Here is an 11,906-nt window from a genome sequence, read left to right as displayed (position 1 = left end):
TATATATATATATATATATATATATATATATATATATATATATATATATATATATATATATATTAAATGCTTGTTAACTTTTAGATTACCTTGCTAGGCCCCAAACATGGGACAAATCTTTATTTCCTGTTTTGGCCTATCTGAAGGCCATCCACAGGCAATAGTCACAACAGTGACAGCTCATATTTGTGTAAAAAATTTTTTATATTGCTAACAAAGAATTAAATTATATTAAATTATATAATAATGGCATGGAAGAAATGATTCTTTATAATAATAAAGCCCCTGTGAATCAGACACTTAAAATACATCATTGTCTCCAGTCAGAATTTACATTTAAACAAGCGCTTGGCTTTCTTAAAGTATATTCACGTTGGTAATAATAATAAAATCATAACCCGCTTCTCTGTGTTTTTAATTACAATCTTGTTTGTTCCAAAATAGGCTTTTCTAACTGTTACCAAAATGCTCTATTGTGACAAGCAAAAGCTGATGAATATTGAACAAAACATAATGCGAAAATAACAATGAACATGCATTCTATTGCTGCTGTGTTTGGATGCTAGAAATGCTTATCACACTTTTCTGGTTGTTGTTGTTGTTGTCTTTCAGTTGGGGAATGTCAACATGCACTTTTCTAAGCCATCCTTCCAAAGCCAACAGAAGCCTTAAGTGTTGTCAGCTCTCAAAGAGATGCATAGCTGCTGCAGAGACACAAGTATAACCTTGTTTTTCAAAATGCCAAACTATCCAGATAACAAGTGTGAGTCATACATCTTGAAATTCTCTAGGGATCGAAATAGGTAGCATGTGGTTAGGTAGGATATTCTCTGAATATGCTTTTAGCTTGCAAAGCATTCTCCTTATTGCTTAATGTGAATATCACCATTGGGCATCATGATTATGCAATGAAAATACCTCAATTCTATCTTATAACACTATAGGAAAAATGTGAAAAGATTAAAAAAAAATCTGAAAAGATCACCAGGAAGAGAAGGAGATGGTGTGTGGGAGGGGGGTATTTTTGAATTGCAGAGTCAAATAAATAAAGGATGAGGGGGTGAAAATGCCACAGATTATTTGTGTTCTATATATAGACCAGTACTTTAAGATGAGCGGACTTCAGCTCCTAGTATTCCCCAGCCAGCATGTAACAGATGATGTTATTTATTTGGGTAATCGAATATCTGAAAGCAAACAACCAACCTCAAAGAACACCAAAGACGCACAGATCAAATCAAGCCCATCATCTGTGCAGCTATACTTAGCTGTTTGAAAGATTGCAAAGATCAGCAACATCAATGAGACGGGTGGTTTCTAAATTTGATAAATAAATAAACAACAAAATATCTGCAAAATTGGGTAGGTGGAGAGATTGTATTTTTGTTCCCCTTTTTAGTAATCTTGCTGTTGCGTAATTAAGAATAAGAGTCCTTTTAGGATTACTATGAATAGAAGAAGGGGGTGTGTCAATCTTTTCTCCCTCAATTTTCTTTTCCTTTTGTATTATAACAAACTATATTGAAGGAGATTGTACTCTTAACGTTTGCTTATAAATGCTTCAAATAAATATTTTCTGGAACTGATCCCTATTATTGGAAAGAAGAGTGCAGGAGTGTTGAATCATATTCAGCTCAGCAGCTGTTTAGTGGCCAATGTAACTCCCCTTTGACTTCAGAGATATGAAACTGTGTAGAGATATAGATTGTAGATTATAGAGTCCGTTTGAGTAAGTTTCATGCATAGATATAATTACTATCATCCTTTTTAGCTCTAGCAGATTAGTGTGGAATTTTTAAGCAAGCCAAAATATAATTAATAGTGGTGCCATTTTGGAGGCGGAATTTAACATAAAAGAAAATAAATAAAGCTCTGAGGAGAATGAAGTTTAATCACATGTTTTCAAACAAACAAAAACTGTGGGCTGCATTTGAGGTGAATCCCTTAATTTAGCAAGAAGTTTATTTTGTATCTCTGGGTCAGGGAGGGTAATTCCTCCAGTACTGTAGTTTGCTGTGAACTTTGCTGTGGATGTTACACACAGAGTTGGGTGTTTTTTGTTTGTTTTAATGTGGGTAGAATTAGTCAGCTTCAAGAGGCAGGGTGAAAAACAACCAGGCATACAGTTCTCCCCTCCTGCAAATGGGCTTAAGAAAAGAATGGCAGGCAGTGACATGCCCATAGAAATGTTAAGAGAAACATTTAAATAAGAACATTTTATCAATTCCTGAGGACTAAGGCCTCCATGCCAACTCTCCACTGCCCCAAACCCATCCATGAGACTGGATGTGTTGGAAATTGGGCTTGCAACAATAGTTGAAGAAATGCAAGAAAGAGAACCATTGGCGTGACCAAACATATTAATGTAAGTGAGCACTGAGCAGTCCTCTATGAGAGCATCTCCCCCGGAAATTCATATGGTTCCTGCCCTACAGCTCTTGCACACATTGTTAGAAATGTGACTGAGCTTCCAGGCCTAGGATTAGGATGGGCGCAAAGCCAATGTTGAATTTTTGTTTCTCCTAGGTTTGGCTGTTTTCTGGATACTGTACACGTGTGTTTTTATTGTTTGGTTTCTCACTGTGTATTGTAAGACACTCTTTTGGGAGTGAGACACTATCCAAGTCTAATACTAACTAACCAATAAAGCCTAAGGGTTGCAAGCAAGTAGCCACCAATCTCTCTTCTCTCTCTCTCTCTCTCTCTCTCTCTCTCTCTCTCTCTCTCTCTCTCTCTCTCTCTCTCTCTCTCTCTCTCTCTCTCTCTCTTTCTTCTTTGCACTTTTTGTAACTCTTGCTACCATGATTGCCAAAGGTTTAGGTGTAATGTATCGCTTATTGCTTGCAAAGAACCAGTTACACAACATTAGGTATCACAGTTTTCTGATGTTTTGAAGCAGGAAGTAATGCAGAAACTATACTGTAAATCAGGAATATCCATGAAGGGGGAGGATATAAAGAAAATCAAAATGGCAGCAAACTGCACAATCAAGGCCCTACTTCTTTTAATGTGCATCTGGAATCGTCTTCCCCAGATTTTTAAATAGCCTTACCGTCCTGTCCTTTACATGGACCTTGAAGACCTGTTTTTTTCCCCTCTCAGGCTGTGACTTACCTGAAGTTCGTGTTCTGAAAAGCAATTGTGCTATTTATGTTGGTGGCTGCGCAGGTTATGTTGGTTCTCTGGTTACTGGCATCTTTCATTTTTTATATTAGGTTTTTTTTTAAAAAAAAAATCTGTATCCTGTTCAGAGTTGTTGCAAATTAGGCAGCTCTAAAAACATAATAAACAAATAAATAAATAAAAGCATATGTCTTATGCCTATGTAATCATCAGGAGTTGTGCTTGGTTCAAATGAAACGTTTTTATTTTATGATAAATCTGTATAGTCAAACTCCTTTGAGTTATGTATCATCCAGTTTCTATATTGTCCTCTATTGCTTTCATCCTTTGGAACTGTGATTATATAATATTGGCACCACAATGGTGCAAAATGCTCTTGAAAAATAGCATTCAACAAAGTGCTGATGCCTCCTGTTGCTCTTGTTTCTTGTGCTTCCTAATGAGCTTGTTGTAGAGGTACTGGATTCTCTGGTTTTCCCGATTCTCAAAAAAGGAGGCTGAAATTTTTCGGCACAGACGGTGTGAGTATGCTTCCAAAAATACTGTAGCATAAATGATGCAAAAGAGAAGCACCACAGCCAGAACCAAAGCTGTGTTGGGAGGATTTGGCTTTTGCATGAAGCAGTTAGAAGAAACAAAAGTCAGGTTCTGATGGTAATTTCTCTCAAATGGAACCATTAGGGAAGGTTGGAAACCAACAAAACTTAGTTTGATCTGAAACAATAAAATGAATTAATTAGAAATGTAGAAGCTACCTCAAAGGGAAAAAAAACATACAAACATCAGAATGTTACATTGTCTTTTGCAATGTACCTGAATATTTTAGACCTGATTTTTTATACTGTGTACATTTAACATTTTCACCATTTATCTTTTTCTAATCAAATTTGATTTTGTTTATCTCTTATGAGATTGGTTTATCTTTGGAGGGGAAACTAGGAGATTGAAATTACTACTTGGCTTGTTAATTTGTTTGTTTGATACATTTATTTTTGTTTTGTTTTTACATTATAATTGACAGAAATGCAGCACAGGTTGTGAAAACCTTCCCTGTATCATACACAGGAATTAGGGGAAGGAAGCCAAATGAAGTTCTTCCTGAAAATAATAGTGTTTGATGATTGAGATCTTAAGCCTTCTGTCCTATGGGCTCAGCTATGCTGTTTTATTGCCTATATTAATTCCATAATGAATCAAGAAACATTCATTTGACATGCATTGACAAATGCTATTTCATTTGAAATCTTGGAGGTTGCAACACCATCTTATCTGAAATGTTCCAGGCTGAAAGAGACTGATTTAAGCCCAAACTAGAGACTTCAGTACTCACTTCGTATTTTATCCAGAAAGTAACTGGGACAACAGGGATCTGAGTGACTTCAGTTACAGCTGTTTGTGCCAAATGAAAAGCAATGTAATCAGTTGCTATGACAAGCAGCATCACCACCAGGACTAATGTGAGAAGAAAAACGTGTCTGAGAGAAGCCTTGAGTTCTTTTTGGGACAATTTGAAGCTGGTTGGTTTAATTAACTTCCTGGTTGTGCAAATCAGCAAATCAGTTGTTTTGTTTACACGAGCCAGATCTTCCAGCTTTGGGGTAATGTAAATATTATCAAAACAAATATCTGTAAGATAACTCTTCAGGTACCATGTTGCTTGGAAAAGGAGATAGAAGAGGAAAAAACCAGCTGTCACCCGATTGGTCAGGAGTATGACCTTCTGGACGAGCTTATCAGCATATAAAAAATCTTCCTTGATACTTTGGCTACTGTTAACCATTTTCTCACTGAGTTGGAAGATATTACTATGATTTTTAAACTGAACATGGCTATTCCTTGAACTCAGTAATTTGTCTGGCATGTTGTCAATTATGCTTTTGAGAGAATGGCTGAAATCCCAGGAAGCATTACCCAACAGGAGCATTGAGGTCACAAGACTGTTCATGGAATTCTTGCAGGTGCATTTAATGATTTTCAGGATTGCTTGGATATTGTTCATAATATTTGGGATAATGTTGATAGCTACTATCATAAAGCAGGCAGATAGCAGCAGCCTTCGCCCTTGTCTCGTCCCTAATGTAGGCACAATTATAGTAAACAGGCACCGGACTGGATGCACCAAAAAGAGGATTAAGAACACCAAGAAACTAAGGACAGAGGATGCCCAGGCAGAAAACTGGAAGGAATATTGCAGAGAGGAAAACATCCAGCAGTGGAAGAGACCTCCGATAGATGCTGCAATGCAGGAGCAGATCACAAATAAGGATAACAATTGGCTGTGGCTGGATGGTAATGGTATGGAGTAAGCAAGCCAGATATCCACCATGAATTCTTGTATCTTTAGGAATTTTATATCCCAAATGTAGGTCCAGATTCCCAACCTGTGCCAGTAATGAATAAAGTAGTTTCAATTGCTAAAAAATGTTTTGCACACGTATTTACACATATTCCATTTACACTCACACACTTCTCTCTCCATACATACATGCACACATTCAAGTTTGAATGAGAATTCTGAGAATTTAAAACACATATTTTGAACACAAACTCCTTTCTGTCTCTAAGAACTGACATTTTATGGTTTCGTGAGGCCATAATTTAATTATTTATATATTAGAATAAGAATAATATAGGTTATGTTAATACAACCATTCAACTCTCAGCTATATTACCCAAATCTTTTTAATGAAAGCATTCTCAAAATAAGGTTTAACAGACTGATGTTTTCTTCAATGGAATAGTTCTTACTAGCAATGTTATTTTTTTGTTTTCTTTGTTAACACAAGAGAGGGTATTATAGTATATAAATTAAAATATTTTTTAAAAAACTACACATACCCAGTTTTATGAAGAAGTCCCCAGATCCTTTGGAAACAGTCAGCAGTCCTGAAAATATTCATCTTATTTTAAGATTAAAAAATAAAATAAATTAATTGAAACCCATCAACAAAATGGGATAGAATCACCCAGAAAATCTGGATTTAGATAACAAGTTATTAAATTAAATTTAAAATGTTATTTTTTTAAAAAATAATAATAACTTTAACTGTTCATTTAAATTGTTAATCCAATGTGCAGTATATCCTAAATAAGAATACATAACAACATTTCCTCCATTTGTGCCTGTCCCTGATTGAATATCGTACCAAGAATATTAAACCTAATATTAATAATTATAGTTCTAGAGAGGATCTCTACCAGTCTGTTTCCTTGTGCTAGTAGTATATTGTTAAAACTACACTTAGTATTGCAAAAGTAGATTCAGAAAAAGCAGAAGCTAGGGAATATTTATTTTTACACTATACTGAGATTGGTCACTCGGAATTATCACTGAATCATGGTGGTTAACTTAATCATCTGATTGCTACCTACTATAATATATTTATGCAGTGTGGTTTTATTATTGTTTTAATTGCTGATTGGGAGCTGCTCAGAGTTTGATATAAATGGGCAGCTATATAAATGATTTAGATAAATAAATATTTTGATGGCACTGTGCTCACTTAGAAATCATGTTCCCAAACTTAAAATATCTGTTCATTCAATGCATTATACCAATGCAAAATTCAATCAGTTTTTGGACATTAGTAAGAGATCAATGATAAACACAACAAGTACCATAATTATTATTTAATTTCCTAACTGTTTTCTAGTTGCCCATATCTCAAAAACAGTATCAGAGAAGTTTTACAGCAGAAGGGAAATAATAAGGTGAGTCTGATTTCTTGTGACTAGCCAAGCCTACCAAGACAACCATTTTATTAGAATGTCATGACGTGTTCTAAAATTCTAAAAATGCTTACAAACTCCAAATATTGCCCCCAGTATGATCCAAATAACCAGCCATTTCTTATCTTTGAGTCAAACTAGACTTGATAGTGTTGTCATTGAAATCAACATGTTCTGTTAAGTCAGTGGCAGCTAAATTAGAACTGGAGGGTGAATATTCAATTCTTTCTGCTTGGTTTATAATAGAATTTCCCACTTGAAAAGCAAACAATATAAATACCAGCTTGAAGAGATATCTTTTGACTGGACCTATGACATGAAATAAAGGGCAATCCTCCATCTTTATGAATTTCTTAGGGTACAGCTAGTCCTCAACTTACAACTACAATGGAGCCAAAAATGTATGTTGCTAAGTGAAACATTTGTTAAGTGAGTTTTGCTCCATTTTACATTTTTTCTTGCCACAGTTGTTAAGTGAATCATTGCAGTTGCTAAATTTGTAACACGGTTGCTAAGTGAAACTGGTTTCCCCATTGACTTTGCTTGTTAGAAGGTCACAAAAGGTGATCACGTGACTTCTGCACACTGCAACCTGTCATAAATATGAGTCAGTTGCCAAGAATCTGAATTTTGATCAGATAACCATGGGGAATGGTCGTAAGTGTGAAAAATGGTCATAACATATTTTTTCAGGGATGTTGTAACTGAACAGTCACTAAATGAACTGTTGTAAATCAAGGACTACCTGTACTTCTTAACTGCAATTCATGTTATTAATTCTATATAAAGAGATTAAGGGGAAAAAAACATTTTACAAGATGATGAGGAGGCTTGGCTGTTCTGTGCTCTTTCCAGCTCAGCTTCCCGTAAGTCTTTCCCCCACATTTAGGGGAAATGTTTATTCCATGACTGAGCTAAGAGCATGCTTTTCACATGAATGATTCAGAGAAACATGGAAGAAATAAATACATATATAGTGCCTGAGTAGGCAGCATTTGTTACTAATATTATAATTGTGTAGTTTAATAGAGTAATAACATCCCATGAAACCTTTTTCCTCATGAAACTGCTGAAATCATTTACCTCAAAAACCAAATGTTGAAGAAATGTAATATCACTCACTTCCCCTAAATGTTGAAGAAATGTAATATCACTCACTTCCCCTTCCTCTTTCACAGAAAAGAAAAAATTTCTTTATTGACTATTAATGGAAATTTCTTCTGTGTTTCATTTAAAATCTTCTTACAGCAGGAATATACATGACTTTAGGACCAAAGCAGGCTTTGCAGACACTCACGTAGGGAAATAAAGGGATAAAATGGTTGCTGTAAGCTAAGGCATTCATTTTGCCCTCAAAACTTGCTTTAAAAAAGCTAAATTGATTGGCCTCATTCAGTCTGAGACTTTTAGACCACATTATCTGCACTCCTGCCTTCAGTGGTTACGTTGAAAGGAAGTTATACCCCACTTAGGTTTTGGTAGAAGAGTGTGGGAATGGGAATATTTCTCATTAGAAAGGCCATTCTTTTAAAAGCCTACACTTTTCCCATTGGTTCAGCTTTGTGTCTCTTCATACTACCTAAAATCATAGCTGATCTCATCAAAAAGCCATTTCCATTTATAGATGTATGTGTCTGTATATACATGTGATGGGTTCTAAAACCCTGCAAAGAGCAAGAAAAAGGTTTGCTTTTTTACAGATGGAGAGAATTATATTTCAGTTTGTTTTGCTAATAGTTCAAAAATTCTTCTTGCTGAATGCTTTGGTGGTTTAAGGATTTATTTATTTATTTATTTATTTATTATTTATTTATTTATTGGATTTATATACCGCCCCTCTCCCGAAGGACTCAGGGCGGTGTACAGGGCAATTAAAACACTATATACAACACATCATATACAAAAATTAAAATAAATTAAACCAAGTAGCCCTAAACAATAAAACACGTTCTAAAATTTAAAATTTAAAATCTAAAATCCCAATCCCTCAGTCCAGGCCGGCAAGTTCAAATAGGCAAGAGGGAGGCCGGGCGATTATCTGCGGACACGATGAGGGCAGCGAAGTAATTAGACTTTGCTGCCTCCATCTCTGCGAGATAAGACCTCATGAAGGTTCTTAACCAAAATCGATCAGACTCAGACCGGCTGGACCTCCAACAGCTCTCTAGGCTCCATCTCCGATGCTTCATCTCCCGGAGCTCCATGGAGAACCATGGTGCCCGCCGGGATCTGCGCCCGGTCAGGGGCCGCATGGGAACAATGCGGTCCAGTGCCTCCGTGGCCGCCCTTTCCCAGGCTTCCACTAAGGCATCGACCAGGCTGTGAGCGAAGATGGCAGGCACAAATCCAAGCGCCTCCTGGAACCGTTCAGGGTCCATTAGGCGCCTGGGATGGAACCACCTGGTCGGTTCCATAACTCCGCAACGGGGGGGGCGAAATGGAAGGCCAGCCGCAGGAGGTGATGATCGGTCCATGACAGGGGTGTAATAGCTGGAGATCCCCCTCCCAGATCATGAAGCCACCGTCCAGATAGAAAAATAAGATTGAGTGTGTGACCCCCCCCCATGAGTTGGGCCCTGAATTACCTGGGTCAGGTCCATGGCCATCATGGAGGCCATAAACTCCCAAGCCAACCCCCACGAACCTCCTAGGGATGGAAGGTTAAAGTCCCCCAGAACCATAAATCTGGGGAACTCAACCGCCAATCCAGAGAGGGTGTCGAGGAGCTTGGCCAGGGCTGCTGCTACACAGGTAGGTGAAAGATACACCAGGAACAAGCCCAACTGAGCCCCAGAGCCAAATCTCAGGAGGAGCGACTCACACCCGAATATCTGAGTAATGGTAGCCTCCCACGGACACAAGGTCTCCCTTACAACCACCACAACACACCCACCCCTTCCCTGAGCCCGAGGCTGGTGAAGCACATGGAAACCTGGTGGGCAAAGTTCAGTCAGAGGGACACCTCCCTCTGGGCCCAACCAGGTCTCAGTAATGCAAGCCAGATCGGCACGCTCCTCCTCAACCAACTCTTGGATAAGGGGAGCCTTATTAACTACTGATCTGGCATTAAAGTACACCAGCCTGAGCTCAGGGGCCTGCTCATCCCCGCTCCCGGGAATGCAGGGTAGATCCGGGGGGTCGGAGCGCGCCACCTCTTGAAGATAGCAGGGGCACGCTCCCAAATATTGATGCGGCCCCCCCGTGCAACCACCTGTTGCCATTCATAATCATCGTGGGGATCCGCAACCCCACCCCCCATTCCGGAGACCCGGAGGCACCCAACCCAAGCCCGATCCCACCGCGAACTGTCACAAGCCTGGACTGAACCTCGGTTGGTGGAAGGCCCCCAAATTCCAACCCAAACCGCAATCCAACCCTCCCCCTTAACCCCTTAATAATTTAGCTAAAAAACAGATCAGGGGTCTCTTCCTAGGAATAAACCGGAGACCCCAATCCATGCCTAACCATCTCTCAGGGTCCCAACAATTGGGCCCGTCATCAAGAGGAGAGGTAGAAAAGAAGGCGGGTCGCACCCAGGAAGGGGGGGCACCCCTGAGGGCGTACAAGTCCATGCCAGAATAACGTAAGTGCGCCATAAGTAGCCATGTAAGTTCGGCAAAAGGCAGATGTTGAATAAAGATGATATCAAATCAGAAGGAGTATATGAGTCCAAAACCGCCAGTCCAGCACCACTCTCACTTGCACTGGGTACCCCAGAACAAGTCAGCAGTCGTTCTCTCACCCCGACCACAAGACTGATCTGGGAGGCGGATGGAGACCCCATCCAGGGGAAAACAGCATACCCTCATGGATCTCTCACTTCCGGAGAGCTAGCAGATGGAAAAAAACTGAACCGCCCTCTCACAGCGACTCTTCACCCTGGGTCCTTCTGAGTCTTTGGAGGACAAGGGAAACAGCATGCAGGAGTCCATCTCCATATAGGTGATAAGCGAGCCCGGCCCCAGCCCCGACCCCAGCCCATGCCGTGCTGACTGTCATGAGACCAAGGCACCTCACCACAAGGGGGAGGATCCTGGAACTCATAACTCCTGTTGCTAACAACAGGCCAGTACACCACCTAACCTTCCAAGAACCTGGGAAGCAGGCCAAGCTGCCTCAGATCCCTTAAAGGCAGCAGGTCTTAGCCAACATAGGAGTCCACCACCGTCCTGATCTCCTCCTCGATGGTCTCCAATGGCTGCTTTGAAACAAGCAGGGAGTAGGTAGCAGTAGGTAGCAGATAGAAACAGGCGGGGAGTAGATAGGAGTATCCCGCTGATCTTCTGCTAGGCCACAAACCAAGATGGTCCACGCTGCCCGGCAGTCCGCAACAAGGACCGAACCGCAGCATTCTAACACACCCACGCCATGGCTCCTCCAGCAGCATTCACTCACACCGCAGTTCCTCTGGTTGCTCCAGCCATTCCAAGCCGTGGCTCTATCTGCCCCAAAAACCAGCTGATTGGGGCGTTTCAAGCCACGGCTCCTCCAGCAGCATTCACTCATGCTGAAGTTCCTCCGGTTTCTCCAGCCATTCCAAGCTGGAGCGTTCCAAGCTGGAGCGTTCACTCCCGCCAAGGTTCCTCCAGCCATTCTAAGCCGCGGCTCTATCCACCCCGAAAACCAGCTGATCGGGGCGTTTCAAGCTGCGGCGTTTCAAAACGGAGCTGGAGCCTCCACCACAATCTCCCAGCAAGACTTCCAGCTGCCTCTCACCGACATGGAGGGCACTGACTCCCCAAAAAGCAGCGATGGTAAGGCAGTCTGATCACCCAACCCTAACACGGAAGCATAGTGCACCCCCTAGGGCACCCCCAAGACCACCAATTAACGCCGAACTCATGGAGCTCACGGAGCTCAGCTCGACAAGTCTGCCATCTTGAAAAGCTCTTTCTACCCAAATCCCTGCTTGTGCAAGAGTTTCTGAATCTCCTTTTTTCTCCTTTGAGGAATCCAAGAGCCAGAGACTACAGGGGGCTTAGGAAAGTGCTTTCCTTTTACATGTTCCCAAAGCATCCCATTTATGTCCTATTCTCATGTATGACCTGTGCCCA

General features: G+C 40.4%; 1 protein-coding gene across 1 annotated transcript; it reads right to left on the bottom strand.

Moving 5' to 3' along the window:
* Positions 1–3,513: 3,513 nt before the first annotated feature.
* Positions 3,514–6,023, bottom strand: OCSTAMP (osteoclast stimulatory transmembrane protein; the record flags this gene model as incomplete). Its single annotated transcript, XM_083357720.1, has 3 exons — positions 3,514–3,837; positions 4,454–5,504; positions 5,962–6,023. 3 exons carry the CDS (start codon positions 6,021–6,023, stop codon positions 3,514–3,516), a joined length of 1,437 nt encoding a protein of 478 aa, XP_083213846.1.
* Between the last annotated feature and the right edge of the window lie 5,883 nt (positions 6,024–11,906).

The sequence above is a fragment of the Vipera ursinii genome, assembly GCF_947247035.1.
Source record: "Vipera ursinii genome assembly, chromosome: 3".
Taxonomy (NCBI): domain Eukaryota; kingdom Metazoa; phylum Chordata; class Lepidosauria; order Squamata; family Viperidae; genus Vipera; species Vipera ursinii.
Note: the sequence above shows the minus strand (reverse complement) of the source record. Positions and strands in the feature narration are given on the sequence as shown.